At 38.4% G+C, this 19,983-nt stretch overlaps 1 protein-coding gene and 2 non-coding genes across 28 annotated transcripts in view; 2 read left to right on the forward strand and 1 right to left on the reverse strand.

Moving 5' to 3' along the window:
- UBAP2L (ubiquitin associated protein 2 like) overlaps positions 1-19,983 on the forward strand; it is a 46,259-nt gene that overhangs the window by 6,200 nt on the left and 20,076 nt on the right. For 17 of the 26 annotated variants that reach the window (XM_012791208.2, XM_076000174.1, XM_012791214.2 and 14 more), the window contains 8 exons: positions 1,186-1,296; positions 5,845-6,013; positions 6,436-6,531; positions 6,954-6,999; positions 7,619-7,731; positions 13,383-13,435; positions 15,111-15,196; positions 17,021-17,192. In XM_012791208.2, coding sequence (XP_012646662.1) covers positions 1,186-1,296; positions 5,845-6,013; positions 6,436-6,531; positions 6,954-6,999; positions 7,619-7,731; positions 13,383-13,435; positions 15,111-15,196; positions 17,021-17,192 — 846 coding nt within the window. Of the gene's footprint in view, positions 1-1,185; positions 1,297-5,844; positions 6,047-6,435; positions 6,532-6,953; positions 7,000-7,618; positions 7,732-13,382; positions 13,436-15,110; positions 15,197-17,020; positions 17,193-19,983 lie in introns of all 26 variants that reach the window. The other 9 variants (XM_012791205.2, XM_012791206.3, XM_076000169.1 and 6 more) reach the window with 1 other exon arrangement.
- LOC142869625 (U1 spliceosomal RNA) lies at positions 7,117-7,286 on the forward strand. The gene has a single exon (XR_012918220.1). It is a non-coding gene; the product is annotated as a U1 spliceosomal RNA (small nuclear RNA).
- On the reverse strand, positions 9,898-10,004 carry LOC142869737 (U6 spliceosomal RNA). Its single transcript, XR_012918308.1, has one exon. It is a non-coding gene; the product is annotated as a U6 spliceosomal RNA (small nuclear RNA).

Below are 19,983 nucleotides of genomic sequence, written 5' to 3' on the forward strand. Positions count from 1 at the left end.
ATAAAATAGGTTAGGCCAATAAATAAATGCTTTAATTGTCTAATTTCCTATACCTTTTTTTCTTTTTGGAGACAGTCTCACTCATGTTGCCCCAACTAGAGTGCCACGGTGTCAGCCTAGCTCACAGCAACCTCAAACTCCTGGGCTTAAGCGATCCTCCTGCCTCAGCCTCCCGAGTAGCTGGGACTACAGGCATGTGCCACCATCCCTAGCTAATTTTTTCTATATATTTTTAGTTGGCCAATTAATTTCTTTCTATTTTTAGTAGAGATGGGAACTCGCTCTTACTCAGGCTGGTCTAGAACTCCTGAGCTCAAATTATCCGCCCGCCTCAGCCTTCCAGAGTGCTAGAATTACAGGCGTGAGCCACTGTGCCCGGCCTACTATACCCTTTTATTTATTTATTTATTTTTTTGAGACAGAGTCTCAATTTGTTGCCCAGGCTAGAGTGAGTGCCCTGGTGTCAGCCTAGCTCACAGCAACCTCAAACTCCTGGGCTCAAGCAATCCTACTGCCTTAGCCTCCCAAGTAGCTGGGACTACAGGCACAGGCCACCATGCCCAGCTAATTTTTTCTATATATATTAGTTGGCCAATTAATTTCTTTCTATTTATAGTGGAGACTGGGTCTTGCTCTTGCTCAGGCTGGTTTCGAACTCCTGACCTTGAGAAATCCGCCCGCCTTGGCCTCCCAGAGAGCTAGGATTACAGGCATGAGCCACCACGCCCGGCCTTTTGATAGAAAATTTTTTCAAAGAGATTTTAATTTTAACTTCTTGTTTTCTGAATATCTTTATTGATGCCATTTTATAGCAACTTTGAGCAGTTGTGGATCTAGGAAATTTGGAAATTCATGTTAATGCTGAAGCCTCTGTGTGTCAGGATTTGATTATCTACTTGATGATTAACTGATTGCTTTGTAAATACTTTTGACCCCACCTGTAAACCACAGGTATTAATATTTTGCTTTTGGAAATAGAATACCAAAATTTTATATATCCTACTTTTTTAGGAGGGAGGGTTTCCAGTAAAAACCAGAAAACCTGCTAGATAAATTGTATATATTTTGTTTTTTAAGCCTGGTTCTTTCAGACTCAGCTGGTATCTTCTTCCTTCACCTAGTCTCCTTTCATTGGAAGTATGAGCTTAAGCTTATTGTTGATGGTTGCTAATTTTTCTCTTTCAGTTGATTGATATTACAGGCAAGAACCAGGATGAATGTGTGATTGCTTTGCATGACTGCAATGGCGATGTCAACAGAGCCATCAATGTTCTGCTGGAAGGAAACCCAGATACGGTAGAGTGCTAATAAAGCGTTCTAGAATGTGGGTCCTGGGTTGGGAGGCTTGTAATATTCTAAAAATAGCAAGTGGAATAACTCACCTTAAAGCAAAGTATTTTATTCTTCAAGTAGCATAGGGAACTTTTCTTGGAGACATTTGCTTTAGCTTGCAAATACTTAAAATTTATGTGCACTACATCCTCTTCATGGGGAAAATGTTTATAGGTGAAAACAAGTGAAATCAGTCTCTTCTAATTGGCCTGGAATAAATTATTCATTCCAGGCTAGGGACTGTTTTTAAGGCTTGGTTTAGACTGAGTTAGAGGTGCTATATGATAGCCTTGGTGGAAGATTTCTGCTCACCTTTTTTATTGTTGTTGAACAAAGTCACTAACTATACTCAATTATGAATTCAGGACATTCCCATCAATATCAGCTTCACATTGCACAATATTATTTCATTGTCTGAACTTATTTCTGTTGAGATAGCAGAGAAACAAGCTTTATAGTCTGTTGATAATCCCTAGAGATGGTAGGGGATATTTTGGAGGACCTCTTTCCCTAGAATTTAAACAAATTGCTTTTACCTTTTCTCCTTCCCACTTAATGAGAATTGTGTTTCTGTGCTTGTCTTTGTACCAAATTGTAATCCTCTTAAGAACAGGGACACTGCCTTATGAACCTTTGGTATATTCTTGCATGCTTACTAGAGAACTTTATTTTTTTTCTAAATAAGCAGTGTATCATTTTGAAATAATTTTTTTTTTTTTTTGGAGACAGAGTCTCACTTTGTTGCCCAGGCTAGAGTGAGTGCCATGGCGTCAGCCTAGCTCACAGCAACCTCAAACTCCTGGGCTCAAGCAATCCTGCTGCCTCAGCCTCCCAAGTAGCTGGAACTACAGGCATGTGCCACCATGCTCAGCTAATTTTTTCTATGTATATTAGTTGGCCAATTAATTTCTTTCTATTTATAGTAGAGACGGGCTCTCACTCTTGCTCAGGCTGGTTTCGAACTCCTGAGCTCGAGCAATCCGCCCACCTCGGCCTCCCAGAGTGCTAGGATTACAGGCGTGAGCCACCTCGCCCGGCCTAAAATAATTTTTATTATTTGATCTTATACTTGATCTTTGGTTGTGATATCAGAATTCATTCTTAGAGATAACAACTTTCTGTTACAGTGTCACTTCAGCTAAATGCTGGAAGTTTGTCAGTGTCCTTGAGACAATGGGAAATAGTGGAAAAGTTAGAGGACTTCTTGCCCTGGAATTTAGACAAGTTGTTTGACTACCTGTAGGCCTAGATTCAGTTTTACCTTATTTGACTTGATTTGAAAATTTGCTGCCTTGACCATCAAGATGTAGTGCTTTTGGTTTATTTGGGGTTTACTCTAGAATAATTGTCTCAAAAATTTTTAGGGGAGAAGAACTGGGACTACTTATACTTTTTTTTTTTTTTTTTGAGACAGAGTCTCACTCTGTTGCCTGGGCTAGAGTGCCATGGCATCAGTCTAGCTCACAGCAACCTCAAACTCCTGGGCTCAAGCAATCCTTCTGCCTTGGCCTCCCGAGTAGCTGGGACTATAGGCATGTGCCTCCACACCTAGCTAATTTTTCTAATTTTTTGTAGAGATAGGGTCTTGCTGTGTTGCTCAGGTTAGTCTCGAACTCATGACCTCAAGTGATCCTCCCACCATACCAGGCCCCTTCCAGCATCTGTTTAGTGCTATAAGTCTGACTTTCCACACTATCAACAAGGAAAACAAGCAGGAGAATGTAGGTTTATACTACAAATAAACCAGCTACTAGTAAACCAATGGATAGCAAAGTCAGCTGTTGGGATATTGGGTGTATTTGGGTGGGTGAAATCATTATCAAAAAACTGAGTGTGCCTTGGGGAAGATCATAGTAATTATTTTCTCTTATAAAACCCATCTGGTGCCAGCATCTGGTACATAGGAGAGGGAGAAAGGTGACGGGTTCTATTAACTTGCCAGGTTTTTGAGATAAATTAGCATAAATTCTAAAAGCTGTTTTGAGTCTAGTGTCTAGGATGTTGCTGGTGTAGATTTAGCTGTAGGGTTATTGTAACTTAAGAATTGAAGCTACTGGCCAGGCGTGGTGGATCACGCCTGTAATCCTGGCACTTGGGAGGCCAAGGCGGGCAGATTGCTTGAGTTCAGGAGTTCGAAACCAGCCTGAGCAAGAGCGAGACGCCGTCTCTAAAAAGAAAAAAAGAATTGAAGCTACCGTGAGCATAAAATGACCCACTGTCATGTGGAATAAGCGAGGGTTGGAAAAATAGGCAGCAAGGAAATGCTGAGTCCTACGTGGATACTTAATCTTTCTTTAAAAAATTACTTTAGTAAACTATTATAGACTAGGATATATAGATAGGATTTTAATATTATTGTTATTTTGAGACAGAGTCTTGTTTCGTTGTCCAGGATAGAGTCCAGTAGTGTCATCATAGCTCACTGCAGCCTCAAACTCCTGAGCTCAAGCAATCCTCCTGACTCAGCCTCCCCAGTAGCTGGGACTATAGGTGCATGCTACCACGCCCAGCTAATTTTTTAATTTTTTGTAGAGATGGGGTCTCACCCTTACTCAGGCTGATCCTGAACTCCTGGCCTCAAGCAGTCCTGCTGCTTTGGCCTCCCAAACTTGTGGCCTCAAGCAATCCTCCTGCCTTGGCCTCCCAGAGTGCTAGGAATACAAGCATGAGCCACCAAGCCTAGCTGACTTTATTATAATTTTAAATTTGCTTTTTTTTTTGAGACAGAGTCTCACTGTGTTGCTTAGGCTAGAGTGCCGTGGCATCAGCCTAGCTCACTGCAACCTTGCTCAGGCTGGTTTCGAACTCCTGACCGTGAGCAATCTGCCTGCCTTGGCCTCCCAGAGTGAAATTTACTTTTTTTTTTTTTTTTGAAATTTACTTTTTTGAAGTTAAAAACTTTTTATTGTGTTAAAATATACATAAAATTTATCATTTTAACCTTTTTAAAACTATTATAACCAAATGTATAATTCAGTGGTATTAAGTACATTCACAGTGAGTGCAACCATCACCCTATCTATTTCTAGAACTACTTCTTTCATCCCAAACAGGAATTCTTTACCCATTAAACACTAACTCCTCATTCCTTCTTCCCACCAGCTTCTAGTAACCTCTATTTCTATGAATTTACCTATTTTAAGTAACTCATGTAAGTGGAATCATACAGTATTTTTTGTGTTTGACATATTTCACTTAGCATGATATTTTTAGTTCATCCATATTATGGCGTGGGTCAGAATTTCATTCATTTTTAATGCTGAATAATATTCTATTGCATGTATGTACCACCTTTTTGTTTATCCATTCATCCATCGAGGACACTTGGAATTATCTGGAAGTAAGTTTTAGACATCATAATATTTTGTACTGTAAATTCTTCAAACATACTTTGCTTAAAGGAGAATACTCTTTTATATGACCATACTCTATTATAAATCCTGAGAAAATTAGTAATTTTGTATCTTCTAATACCCACTCTATATTTTTTAAAGTGATTAGATATTAGACAGCTGTTACTGAGCATCAGGGCCATGGTTGTTTGAGTTAGATGATACGATGGTAAAGATCTGATAGTCTTTCTTGATGTTCGTCCTTGAACTTTTTGTTTGTATTGGTTTTTTGCAAAAATATGTATAAACTAAGATATGCATGCTTTTAAAACTTTAAATTTGTAAAGCTCATTTTCCTGAAGAGAGTTTTGGAAGAGTATTTAGCTTATTTTCCTTACCACAAATTTTCTCTCTTACAATTTGGAATGTAACATAGATATGTTCTGCTTTGGGGGAAGTTATGTTGGATTATATCGGTTTAGGAAATACAGGGAGAACACAGCAGGTAAAACCTGGATGAAAGGCTTTTTATAATCAGTATGTCTCAGGGCTAGGGCTGTGACTACTGTTTGGTCTTCTTTTAAGTGAAATTGGTGTGTGTGTGTGTGTGTGTGTGTGTGTGTGTCTCTCACTCTCTCTCTCTGTATGTGTTGGTTTAGTTCTTTTCCTCCTCAGTTTATGGGTTCCTTCATTAAAGAAGGTACCCAAGAGCTGAATGCTGTTCATTCATTTTGAATTCATAGGTAACTTTCAGAAATTTTTCTTCTTTGGTTTAGTTGATACGAATAAAACTATGAAAAGTTGAGGGTCATTGAATCCAAAGGGATTAGTTTTTTTAGCCCAAGAAACAATACTTGAAAGATAACTAGAACCAATAACTAGATCCTTTGACTAATACATGGAGTGACTGAGCTGGATGGAGATCTTTGTGATCCTTTTGGAATTGATCCCTACAATCCATTATCTATAAGTACCTCCACTACAAAAAGCACTTTACTTTTGGCAGTGATAGGTATAAAATTTGTTTTGAGGTTTAGTCTGTACACTCAAAACAGAGAAATAAACTAGATGTGGATGCTGAGGAGAGAATGTCTAAATCAGCCATTTGTCCCAGCTTTCATCTTTGGTGTACTGATAGTAGTCCATATTGATTAGACATAAATGTTCTACTCTTTTTTAGCATTCCTGGGAGATGGTCGGGAAGAAGAAGGGAGTCTCAGGACAGAAGGATGGTGGCCAGACGGAATCCAATGAGGAAGGCAAAGAAAATCGAGACCGGGACAGAGACTATAGTCGGCGACGTGGTGGGCCACCAAGACGGGGGAGAGGTGCCAGCCGTGGACGAGAGTGTATGCATGGGGCTTTATCAAAACCAGCTGTGGGTCAGTAATGTCTAGACTCCAGGGATGTGACAGGGCCCTGCTAGGCAGGACCCAGGAACCATATCACCCTTTTGCTTTTCTTACCATCATGTGTTCTGAGACTTTGGCATCTCTTTTCTGTAGCCTTTTTTAGCAATAGCCACCAGTCCTGTTTAAAATTACCCTGTACTTGTTTGTAAAGTTACTTGATTACAACTCACTGTTACGGCTCAATGCCATTCCCTGAGTAACCTTCATGTCCTGTCCTTCCAGTTCATTTTCTCTTCTTTGATTTTTGTATTCCCAACACCACATTATATACCATTTATTTGTATATACCCTATTAACCCTTCTTGGGCCATCTGTGTTTTTTTGTTTTTTTTTAATTTTAATTTTAATTTTAATTTCAGTTCGGGGTCAGGAAAATGGACTGGATGGCACCAAGAGTGGAGGGCCTTCTGGAAGAGGCACAGAAAGGGGCAGAAGGGGCCGTGGCCGAGGCAGAGGTGATCAATTTGGGGGGGGATGGATGTTGGGAGCAGGTTACTGTTTAGTTCATTAGAGGTCTTTGTTTAAAAACAAATTAATATAGACTCTACTTACCTTAATTGTTGAAGTATCATGTATATACTAGAGATTACTAAAGTGGAGAGTGGGAAGGAAGGTATATGTCATTTTCTCTAGTCTTTATTGCTGGTGTTACTATATTTGCAAATTAGGACCCAGCAGTTTGAGCAGCAAGAGAACAATCTGTCAATTGTAATGATTGTCTTACTTCATTAGCTGATGTGCCACAAGGGACTGAGAGGAAAAAAAAAACATATGATAATATCAACCACTTACTATTTGAGAGCTACCTCTACTGGCAAGGTGGTTTTATATCAGTTTCTAAAATACTTCTCTCTTCCTCTGTTTTTCTTTTCTTTAGGTGGCTCTGGTAGGCGGGGAGGAAGGTTTTCTGCTCAAGGAATGGGGTAAGTTTCATTGATCCTGTGTCTTTAATTTTTTTTTCCTTAAGAATTATGACAGGCAGCCTTAACCAAAATGTGATCAGAATGATTTCTAGAGTATTTAATCAGAAAGATGTGTGCATTCTTACCTGGCAGGGGAGATACCATGATTATGAAGGTGGTTTTCCCAGGGCAAGGCCTATCCATTCTACTCTGGATGTGCTGACTTCTGGAATTTCCCCAAATGTGGGAAACTGAACTGCATAATTTGTGGGAATAGGAGTGAGAGACTGTACTTGTGCTTTCCTCTGTTTTTTTTTTTTTTTTTTTTAATGTGGACTTAGGGCTCATTTTTTAGGAATAAACATTTAACATTTGGCTCATTACCTCTGTGTTATATGTTCATTTGAATGCATGTTCCTGCTATTTCTCAAAATGCCCTACATATAAGTGGAGATTATACCATGAATTTTTGGGTAGCTGATAAATGAGAAAAAGTAAACAGCATATAGGATTATAGAAGGGACCATGATTGATCTGTATTAGTAAGGAGACAATTAAGATTTTGATTGCCCTCTTTGAGTTAATAGTCACGGAAGCTGATTAGAGGTGAGAGACTCTTTTAAGCTTTGTTTCTTTTCAGAACCTTTAACCCAGCTGATTATGCCGAGCCAGCCAATACTGATGATAACTATGGCAATAGTAGCGGCAATACGTGGAACAACACTGGCCACTTTGAACCAGATGATGGGACGAGTGAGTGACCATTTATTATTCATTTCTTATTTCTGAGAATCTAAGAAAATAATTTTTTTGAGGTTATAGTTACATAAAAAAGTGGAGTAATAGTGTTTGGCTCCAGAGATAGGATGAGAAAGGGATGGCAATTGAATTACTTTGTATGCTGTTTACTATGTGCACATTTTACTTGATTCACATGACCGTTTTATGAAATGGGCATTATTTATCATCACTTTCCAGATGACGAAACTAAGACTGAAAAGAGAAGTTATGAATTTGCTAGTGTTTGAACTCTGAATTAATATACTCTAAGTTTATGCTCTTTCGATTATACCATGTCACTGCTGTTAGCTCCACATGTATTTCCTAGTGTTTATGTTAGAGTAGCTTTCTTTGCCTTTGTTGAAAAAATATCCAGAATTAATCAGTTGATTAATCAAGCTACTACTTGTAAAGATGAACAGGGCCCAAAGTCCACATGGTTTATTTGTTCTCTGGTACCAAGATAGCAATTTCCTTTTTTTCCCCCTTCATTTTTGGGAAATCTCAATATCTGAGCAAGAAGTAAATCTCTTCTCTAGCCTGTTTTTTGTCGTGTCCCCCCCCCCCCCATTTGTTTGTTTCTTTTGAGACGGATTCTTACTTTGTTGCCTGGGCTAGAGTGAGTGCCATGGCATCAGCCTAGCTCACAGCAACCTCAAACTCCTGGGCTTAAGTGATCCTCCTGCCTCAGTCTCCCGAGTAGCTAGGACTACAGGCACTCGCCACCATGCCTGGCTAATTTTTTGTTTCCATTTTTAGTTGGCCAGCTAATTTTTTTCTATTTCTAGTAGAGACAGGGGTCTTGCTCTTGCTCAGGCTGGTTTTGAACTCCTGACCTCAAGCGATCCTCCGTCCTCAGCCTCCCAGAGTGCTAGGATTACAGGCTTGAGCCACCACACCTGACCCTCTTTAGCCTTTCTGATGTTCTGTTGAATACCCCTGTTTGGTATGGTGTGGAGTATTATGGGATTTGAATATGATTGCTTTTTTGTTGGCTGATTTTTTTTTTTTTTTCCTTTACTGACAAGTCTTGCTTCAAATGTTGGCTGATTTTGGTGCCTGCATTTGGATAGGGTATAAATATTTAAAAATATGTTAGGCTGGGGGATATACCAATACATGTTTAGGGATAGAAGATAGGTTGTGCTGCTTTTATTTTAGTAAAGGCAGCCTCTGGGCTCTGGAGTGCTTTCTTCTTACTAAGGTCACCTTCCTCTTTTTGGCTGAGCTAGAACATGAGAACTTGAAGCTTTTTTCCCATCCTTCTTTATTTTTTTTTCCTTTTATTTTATTTTATTTCGGCATATTATGGGGGTACAGATTTTAAGGTTTCAATAAATGCCCATTCCCCCCCTGCCCCCACTCCCATCCTTCTTTATAAAAGGCGGATGAGTAGTAGGGCCTGAAATAGGCTCTTTGACTCCTTATCCATTTAAATTTGCGTTGTTCACTTTCAAAGATCAGTGATTTTTATCTCTGTGTTTTTAAGAGGGTTTTTTGCATAAATAACTTCTTACTGTGTTTCCCTGAAAATAAGACTTACCCATAAAATAAGCCCTAGCAGGATTTCTAAGCATTTTCGCAATATAAGCCCTACCCCAAAAATAAGACCTACTGATGGAAGCGGCTATACAGTTTATCTGCACAACCCATGTGTTTTCGTCGTGGAGTGGTAAAGAAGACCGAGCACCCCTTCTCATCTTCCCCATGAGAGCTCTATTGCTTAACTTGAGAGATTGGGGCCAATGGTTCTAAAGGAAATAGAGTTGCAAGAAATTGAGGATAGAATTCGGGGTTTGGAGAGTTATGATGATGTTCTAGAAGAAGATGACTTAACTATATTTGAATCAGTGTAGATTGTTGTACCGTACTTAAAAAAAAATAACCCTGAAAATAAGCCCTAGGGTGTCTTCTTGAGGAAAAATAAATATAAGACCCTGTCTTATTTTCGGGGAAACACAGTATCTACTTTCCACAAGAAAGGTCAGATCCTGAATGTTGGCTTCTTTTTGTTCATTAAAGTGCTATCTCTAACATTTTTATTTAAAAACATTTTTATTTAAAAACATTTTTTTAACTATTTTTCTTTTGTGTTTTTGTTATTGGCAGCATTAGGATAGTTTATCAAATAGTTTTTTAAAAATTATGGAGCTCTTCATGAATTCACGTGTCATCCTTGCATAGGGGCTATGCTAATCTTTTCTATATCATTCGAGTTTTAGTATGTGTGCTGCTGAAGCTAGCACCATAAACTCATTTTTAATATTTCCTGTGGCTGGGCCGGGCATGGTGACTCACACCTGTGATCTTAGCACTCTGGGAGGCCTAGGCCGGTGGATTGCTCAAGGTCAGGAGTTCAAAACCAGCCTGAGCAAGAGCGAGACCCCGTCTCTACTAAAAATAGAAAGAAATTAATTGGCCAACTAAAACTACATAGAAAAAATTGGCTGGGCATGGTGGCCCATGCCTTGTAGTCCCAGCTACTTGGGAGGCTGAGGGAGGAGGATCGCCTGAGCTGAGGAGTTTGAGGTTGCTGTGAGCTAGGCTGACGCCATGGCACTCTAGCCCGGGCAACAGAGTGAGACTCTGTCTCAAAAAAAAAAATATTTCCCATGGCTGGGAACTAATGTTGGGTTATTGACAGCATAGATATCTTGTTGAATTTCCCTCTCATTTGGCTATAAAATGTCCTATTTTAACTTACTATACATTGGAGGCATTAGAACTGCTCGTCATCTCTCGATGGCTTTGTAGAGGCAGTGATAGCAGTCTTGATAACAAATAAGTTACTGTTTTGAGCTGTAGTTTATTCTTTTTATCTTCTTATATTTGCCACTAGAAAAGATGGTAGAAGTTAAGAGATTTGTTTTTAGTCTGGAATAGAAAGTCAGTCATGGGGTCCCAGTTCTTAGCCTTAGCTGTCTTCAACAAGGATCTGGTTGGAAAAACAAGGAAGGGTGAAGTGTGTGTTTATTTCTACTGCATAGAAAAGGGGGGGCAGATTTGTAAGGATAGAATTAGAAATCTGATTTCTAATTTATAGCTGAATGTGGTGCTGCTGTCATCTTATTAGTGTGAAATGTTGGATATAGCTTCATGAATTTCTGTAGTTTATGTTCATGGTAGGAATATACTTTCATGGTAGGAATATTTTTTCTTTTTGTGTTTTCATGATAGTGAACTTAAAATTCCCCTTTTATTTAAAGATAAATCCAAACCTACTCTTAAAATATCCACAGGTATAGTGGAATTATGTATTGGGGGCCAGCATTTTCCTTCACAAGCAAAGTTTCATTGGTGGGTTTTTTCTTTCTTTTTTTTTTCAGGGCTTGATTTAATTGGGGTTGAGGGGTCAAAATATCCCCCAAAATTTGAAATTGTTCCTGGTATGATACATCCAGGTGCTTAACTGCCCCAGAGAGTTCTGTAACTTTTTATGAACTGAAATAGCTGTGGATATGTTGTTTTTCTTTCTGCTTTTTCTCTTTTTGCCTTTTTCCTCTCATTTTCTATATCTACTTTTCTTTATTAAAAGTTTGTTCATTTAATGAATGTTTGACATTTACATTGACTGCTTTCTGCTTATGGAATGGAAACCCCAATTTGTTGTTCAGAGCATTTCCATGTTACTGTTCCTTAAAGCTTCCTTAACATAGCTTTCTTTCTTAGATATGACTATCTAGCCTGTATAGAAACATATCAAGTAGGTATCTACATTCTTCCTTTCCATCCCAGTTGAAGTCACCAGCATGCAAAAAAAAATTCTTGAGAACCTAGATTAGATAATATCTCATATCGCTTTTAACTCTAGGATTGCTTGTAAGTGCTAACTCATCCTGGGTTGCATTTAAGCAGGGTAAGATGGATGTCGATGAGAAGAAAATGTGATATCAACAGAGAGGGAGAGAAGAATGTGGTTTGTAACTTGTTTATATTAGACTTTGGAGAACATTGTCATTGTTGCGTGGTTTGGGATTTCCCTTGTACAGTTTTAACATTTAACAAGTCATTACAATGAATACATTTTCCTATAGAAAATTATTAAATGTTCAGGAGAATCTCAGATGGATTTGTTAAGTGTTATAATATTTCTCTTCATTGACAGTGAAGTCTGAGTGCTAGACTTTCCTTCTTATAAGCTTTTTCCATTTGGAGAGAAGGCTTCAAAAGTTACTCAATATAGACTATTGTTCCAGAGAAGAAAATAAGGGGTGTTCTTGTCCTTTCCACAGATGAGTTCTTGTTTCTTACTGTGTTCTTTGGTTGAAGGAAAGAGTCCTGGTTCTCAGAAATTCTCACCAAAATTCCTTAAGAAAGGGCATTTTCCCTTTGTGAGAATATATGTATACATGTAGCAAATAAAGGAAATGTGGAAGGGGATTTGATTGCTTCTCCATAGAAACTATATCCCAACATGAGGAGAGTGTACACCTCCATTGTCTGTGTTATGACCTTGGCAAGTCAGATTTCATGTTCTTTATAAGCAGGATTAGGACAGTAACTATCATTTATACTTGATTTTTCTGTCTTATCCATAGTCGTTTGAAAAGAACAAGTCCATAGGGGCTTTCCTTATAGTTATCTAAACCAGTAAGATCTATAAACTTAACTTCTGCTGAGTATGCATTTTTGATTCAGTTCTAATAGATAGTTCTCATTACTCTCAGTCTGGATTTCAAAACCACCCACTGCTTATTGACTATCATGTGGCAGCCATTTGTGTTCTATCTCTCTTAAGACTGCAGTCTTTTTTGTCTTACAACTGATCAGTAGGTATAGTTTGTGTGTTCTGGTTTAAATTGGTTGCTGCCATTTCACAGAATTGCTCACTAAATCAGAGAGCTGAGGGCCTTAAAGACACTGCCTAGAGCATTGGATCAGTGTCTGGTCCCTCCCTGCCCCACCAATGTAACAAAAACTGAAAGTAGCTTTGAAATCATAATCTTATATGTCATAACCCTGGTACTCTGAGGTCTTCTCTTCTCTTCTCTTCTCTTCTCTTCTCTTCTCTTCTCTTCTCTTCTCTTCTCTTCTCTTCTCTTCTCTTCTCTTCTCTTCTCTTCTCTTCTCTTCTCTTCTCTTCTCTTCTCTTCTCTTCTCCTCTTCTCTTTTCTTTTCTTCTTTTCTTTTCTTTCTTTTGACAGAGTCTCCCTCTGTTGCCCAAGCTAGAGTGCCGTGACGTCAGCCTAGCTCACAGCAACCTCAAACTCCTTGGCTCAAGTGATCCTTCTGCCTCAGCCTCCCAAGTAGCTGGGACTACAGGCATGCACCACCATGCCTGGCTAATTTTTTCTATATATTTTTAGTTGGCCAGTTACTTTTGTTTCTACTTTTAGTAGAAACGAGGTCTCGCTCTTGCTCAGGCTGGTCTTGAACTCCTCACCTTGAGTGATTCCCCCCCACCTCAGCCTCCCAGAGTGCTAGGATTACAGGCGTGAGCGACCGCGCCTGGCCTGAGGTATTCCTTTCTAAAGAGTCTTTCTCTACCTCTGAAGTCCAAGAATTCCTTCTGATTACTAAATTCTAGTCATACTTTTGGTGGCCAAAAATGTTAGTACATTGTTTTCTGCACATGCTTTGTACTGGCACTTAAAATTACTTCCCTGTTTTTCCTTTATTCCCAGGTGCATGGAGGACTGCAACAGAGGAGTGGGGAACTGAAGATTGGAATGAAGATGTAGGTATTCCCAGATCATTCCTCACTAGTGCCTTCTATCCCTAAGTGGTGTTTAGGGATAGAAAATGGGTATGTTTCTACCCCTCAAAATTCACCCTTAAGATTCTGACCCAAAACTTTTACATCCAAAATAGTGTTCTGAGCCAGAACATTTCACATATGTTATATGAAGGAGACTGGGCATGAACAGGACTCTGTGGAACCACACTATGGAAAGGGCAAGTGCACTTGTGTAAGTCCAATGTCTGATTGTCGGATTTATCCCAGGAAGAGATGGTGGTTGGGTAGGGCTCCAGAAATGGAGTTAGGCAGGTAGTGCTTTAGTCACAGCTGCTGGTGGCACATTACTGTGCTTGGAACCATTCCATTATTTGGTTTGTGTTTAAGTATTTGGTATAAGATTCTGTAATTGATTGGCAATGGATATACAAAGTGAGCATTATGGTGCCATATCCTCAAGGTTACAATCAGGTTGGCTCTGGAACCCTTGTGTTTACCTGAAGCCCATCTTTGTAATTGTAACTGAGATGAGTATGTGTAGAATTGGCTATCTGCCAGCTAGACTCAACTTGGAAATCTCATAAATAGGTAAAATATAAATGAGCTCTGTGAATTCACTTTAGTATTACCTGAGTAAAAGAATTTTGCTGATTCCTGGTTATAGTCAAGTTTTTGCCATGGATTACAGTTTTTAGTGATCATAGATAAACTCGTATTTTAACATTGTAAAATCTACTTTCCTATACTCACATGTAGTCAGGCAAGACAGCTTTTGTGGTAAGAGGAAATGACATGTCAAAATTGTTTGATTGCCAGTCCTGGGTTTTTAAAATTTCAGATGCACCAGCATCAGACGGTGATTATTTTCTATTGTAAATGTGCTAGACTACCTTGTGCATATGGGCAAATTCTACTAGTTTCTGAGATTTGGCTTGTCAAAGCAGAGTTGCTTAAGCAACTTTCAGAGAATGATATATTGGAGAAGGGTTGATTCTTTGTTTTTCAGAGAGGAGATTTTAAGAAGTAAAACAAAAACAAAACAAAGCCCAAAACAACTTTTGAGTAGTAGAAAAAGTTACTCCTTACAATTGCTTACCTAATTTTGTTACCTTAATAGTGAAAGAGTAGGTGTAATAAAGTCAGTATTAAGGCAAAAATTGCATATAGTTAAAATTAATCCTGAAAAGACCTTAACTCACCAGTACTTGAGCCCTTACTATTCAAAAGCCAGAAATTAACTTTTCTTTTTTTTCTTCGTCTTGGCTATGATCTATCTTCCTTTTTGGGTGGGGGAGAGGAGTGAAAGATAAACGTGGTTTGGGTAGAGGTGGGAGTTGGGAACTGTAATGGGAAAATATAAAGGGGTTTTCTTTCTCTCTTTTTATGTCTAGCATGTATATTAACTTTCCTGAAAGTTCAGTGTGCATATGATGATGTGACTCCACTATTATTTTATTGGGTTCCTTGGTTCTACTTTCTCTTTAGATACTACCATTGAGCATATATATTGAAGAGGCTTGAAGGTCAATCCATTCAGGATTCCTCAGGGTAGATAGTTTTCTCTTCGTAGGGTTTTCCCTTTTACTTGTTGAAATTCCCCTTATCTATGCCAGTCTATACGGTTTCCAACTGTAGCCTCCTGACACCAGGAGTGACTAATCCCTCTGTTTTCCAGCTTTCCGAGACCAAGATCTTCACTGCATCTAATGTGTCTTCAGTGCCTCTGCCTGCCGAGAATGTGACAATCACTGCTGGTCAGAGGCAAGTGTGTGGCAAAATTCAGTACCTTTTTCCAAAGAGATCTGTAAGGAAGAGTGGCACTGGCTTTCATAAATTCCTGTGGTGTTGGTAATAATAATAACCAAGTCACATTAGGTTCTTCTTTTATTGATTGAGAGATTTATAAGAGTTGGTACTAGTTAATCTACCAAATGGAAGGAAGTCCATATGTTATAATTTTAAAGTTGATGCTCCCCCCAAGTAGCACTTTAATTACATAAATCAGCCTGTCATATCCCCAGCATTGACTATATAACCTGTTTTGAAATAAGTCAAGGAAAGGAATAGCTGAAAGTGGAAAATATTTTCATTTATTTCTGAATTCCGCAGAACCACTCAATAGCTTCTTCTCTTGCCTTATAATAATGGTCTTTGTCTACCACTTCCACTGAGTACTTAGTGATCCTTTTTTTACCCTTGGATCAGCAGGATCTAGCTAATGAACTTTTTAGGACTTGAACCACTAGGGGTCAATGATAGGAGATACTCTCTTTATTTTTAATCCCCTGAAAGCCTTTTGGATTATTTCTAGACCTGGGCATGATAGTTCTTGACTCAGAAGGTCCTAAAGAAGTATTATAGGAATAGAGTGTTAAGGATGTCATTATCAGAGGTAATGTGGTTTTTTGTTCTGACACCAAAACGTGTTCTGCAATTCTCTAATACCAACTGCGTGTTCAGCAATTCAGTTCTGACATTACCCAGAGTTAGCACAGACCCCACAAGTTGAGGGCTCAGTTCCATAAGACTACTCCCACTTCAGAAGTCTGCCAACCAACTATAAATTTAGAGGTTCCCATGACCCCCTTGTCAGGTTTGATAATTTACTACAGTGACTCAGAACCCCAGGAGTTTTACTTACTATTACTGGTTTATTGTAAAGGTACAACTCAGGAACAGCCAAATGGAAGAAGTGCATAGGGCAAGGTATGGGTGGGTGGGTGGGTGGGTACACAGAACTTCCATGTCCCCTCTAGGTATCCTTAAGCTCTCTAGATCTCATTGTTCAAGAATTTTGAATTGAAGTTCCATTAACTAGGCTTGATTGATTAAATCATTGGCTGTTGAACTTAACTGCCTCACCTGCCTTGGAGTTGGGTGGGGTTGGGAGGAGCTGAAAGTTGTGGGGGGAGCTCTCTGTGGCCAGCCCCCATCCTGCCTCTATCTAGAGACCCTCCTTTACCCTGGGTCATCTCATTAGAATAAACTCTGGTTTGGTTGAAAGAGGCTTGTTATGAATAGCAAAGGACATTATCACTTAGGAAGTTCTAAGTGTTTTAGGAGCTCTGTGCTAGGAACAAGGTAAAGCCCAAATACATACTTTATTATCCTAAACGTAACTTGAAATTTTTTTAAAATTGAGGGAAAAAAATCTTCAAAGCCCTCCCTATTCTAAAGCCATTTTTGAAGATACCAGAGTCCTGGTAATGATTTTGTATTATAAAAATTGGTAATGACAGGTATTTAGTGTTAAAATCATGGATAAATGTTTATAAATTTTGGCCGTTATTGAGCTTTTGTATTAAAACGTAACATTTGATATTTCAGTAAATTAATAATTTCACTAAAATAAAAAATTTAAATCATTGTTGGCAACATTATGGAATTCAGCTGGATGCTGTAGTGGCCCTTATGTGTCAGTTATTTTGGTAAATTAAGCATTTTGGGACTTTTTGTTTCTGAGCCCATTTAGAAGTACCACCAGTAAATGGTTTCGTTTTGATCTAACTGTAATCTAAGTCAGGTGTTGGGGAATGCTGGAACATTCAGTGATTATTCATCAAGATCCTTTCCCGTTGCTACTAGAATTGACCTTGCTGTTCTGTTGGGGAAGACACCATCTTCAATGGAGAATGATTCATCTAATCTGGATCCATCTCAGGCTCCTTCTCTGGCCCAGCCTCTGGTGTTCAGTAACTCGAAGCAGAGTGCCATATCACAGCCTGCTTCAGGGAACACATTTTCTCATCACAGTATGGTAAGTAGGAAACATGGTTTTATCCTTTATCAGTCAAACCTTCCTCTAGCACATATACACAGTCATTCCTTCCAAAGAGAGGTTTGTGGTAGGGTGAAGTATTCCCTTGGTCTTAAACAGTCTTTGGTGTAAAGATGCTGAGTTGGGTAGTAGGGAATTGTTCTAGGAGAGAACTTAGCTTTTGGACAGACTGGATCTTATAAAAAAAAATGGATCTTCTTAACAAAAAATGAGTTAACACCATTTATTGGATACTCTCTGTGCTGAACACTGCTGTTACTCCTAAAGAGAGACAATCAGTGGCATCAACATGTTAACAAATTTTAATCCTTTTGCAATACTAATCAACCTTTGGTGAGAGATTGTAGCAGTTCCCCATTTCTTGATGAAATAGAATTGCCTTATATATTTACTTAAACCAGACATTTGCAGACTAGGCTTCTGAAAACCAATGGTCTTCTCAGATCTCCACTTATTAGCTATGTCTCCATTTCTCTGTAAATGGGGATAAAAGTGCTTGCTCTTCTATTTTGCAATGCTATACAAATGTGGTGTCAGTAATGGTATTATAAATAACCTATGACACATGGTTTGTTGACTCAGAACATTTAAAAAATCCAGGGTCATAAACTACATCAAAGAAATCATTTAAGCTAAACAAAGATGATGCAAGTACTAATTTTCTTACAGTCAGTAAGCCCTAAGAAGTACTGCTTTTTCTTTTTTTTTCTCTTCCTCTCTTCTGTGTGTTTATTTTTTGGTGGAGGGATACTAAAGTTTTAAGAGGTAAGCAGACTATGTGTGTGCATATAATTTTATTTTTGCAGTTATAATAATTATTTTAACTAGAAAACTGCTGAGTTAGCCACTAATCCAGAACTCTGTCAGTTTTTAACTATTGTCTCAAAATGGTTTTGTGTTAATTTAGTAGTGGTTGATGTTCTGCCTCATAGGAAAGGTAACATGAGAGGTAGGGGAGAGATGGGAAATGAAGATAAGTGTTAGGATTAAACAGAAAAAGAGGAAAGAAGATAGGACAAAGGTCATAAAAAGGTATAATGAAGATCAGGAAGTAATTACTAACCACTAAGATACAAGATTGGAAAATGTGGGTAAGTGCTCTCTTTTAATTGCTCTCAATGTCTGGAATTATGAGGATTTACAACCAAATCAAAATTTTGATATCAAAAAGATGTTTTCAACATGATTCCACTTTACCTTAACATTCTATTTAATATGAGCCACCTGATCTGTGGCTCATATTAAATAAAAGTACTACTCTGTTTTTTCATTACCGGTATTAATCAATATGTTATTTAATGTAGTTTCTTTTCCATTGAAAATAAATGTTTGAGAATTAATTTCCCTTAAAATTTAATAGATCTAAAGAACATCGGAGTTCCTCTGTTTTTGTGTATAATACAATAAACATTAGGTGATTTTTCTGTTTTTAATATCACACTTTGCACTTGCAGAGTATTTTATAGTCATTAGCTGTGTGGAGTCATCTCTCTGCCACAGACTTTGAGGGGTTTGTTTGTGTAATCTTGAGATACAGACTGCAGTGGGAAAAATTTTATCTTAAGTTGGATGGACTGGTTTTGTGTAAGAAAGCAGCACTGTTTGATGATGAGGAGGAGGAGGTTGTTCAACAGCTACCTAAGAACTACTAGATTTAATGTCCTTGGATGTTTTTTAGAATAGTCAAGGCCACATAGTTTATCTTCTGGACTAGGCTGATAGTTTTACTTGGTAGTGGGTAACGGAGGGAATTCCCCAGAAGCATTAAGGGAAAATTTTGCTTTGGTTATCATAAATTGATTACCCTGTAGAGCTCATATATACACAGAGGAAACAATCAAATCCTGTTGATTTGTTATTTGATTATCTAGTGTAGAAGTTTAGATGGCCTGTTAACTTTTCTTTCTTGCTTCTATTTTAGTTATTAGCAGCATTGAGATGAGGGTCCATTTAGTTTTGTTTCTTTTGAAGTTTAAAAAATTTTCTTTTTATTTACCACTTCTACGTGATGATGGATCTTTTGAGTTATTTAATGAAAGAGGCAAGGACCTTAATGTCTAAAGTAAATTTTTATATTTTCTTTATGTTAATTTAATAATTATTTGTTGATTTAAAAATGTAAAAGAAAGGGAAAACTCTCCAGTCAACAGAGCTTTTATTCCTGAGGAGGGAGGAAGAAATGATAGTATGAGTTTTAATGGCTCTCATTTTTTTTTAATGTTTATTACTATGTGCTATGCATGTATTAAGTGCTTTGATACATTATTTAATCCTACAACTTTATGAGATACTACTTTTTTTTTTTTTTTTTTTTTTGAGACAGAGTCTCACTTTGTTGCCCAGGCTAGAGTGAGTGCCATGGCATCAGCCTAGCTCACAGCAACCTCAAACTCCTGGGCTCAAGCGATCCTCCTGCCTCAGCCTCCCGAGTAGCTGGGACTACAGGCATGCGGTACCATGCCTGGCTAATTTTTTCTATGTATATTAGTTGGCCAATTAATTTCTTTATATTTATAGTAGAGACGGGGTCTCGCTGTTGCTCAGGCTGGTTTTGAACACCGACCTTGAGTAATCCACCCGCCTCGGCCTCCCAGAGTGCTAGGATTACAGGCGTGAGCCACCCCGCCCGGCCAAAATACTACTTTTATTCCTAGTTTCAGATGAGGAAACTGAGGCAAAGAGAGATTAGAAGTAATTTTTCTGAGATTACACAGCTGGGGTTTGAATCTAAGACAGTCTGACTCTAGATCTTATACTCTAATGGACTATG

Source organism: Microcebus murinus, chromosome 2 (genome assembly GCF_040939455.1).
Source record: "Microcebus murinus isolate Inina chromosome 2, M.murinus_Inina_mat1.0, whole genome shotgun sequence".
NCBI classification, from domain to species: domain Eukaryota; kingdom Metazoa; phylum Chordata; class Mammalia; order Primates; family Cheirogaleidae; genus Microcebus; species Microcebus murinus.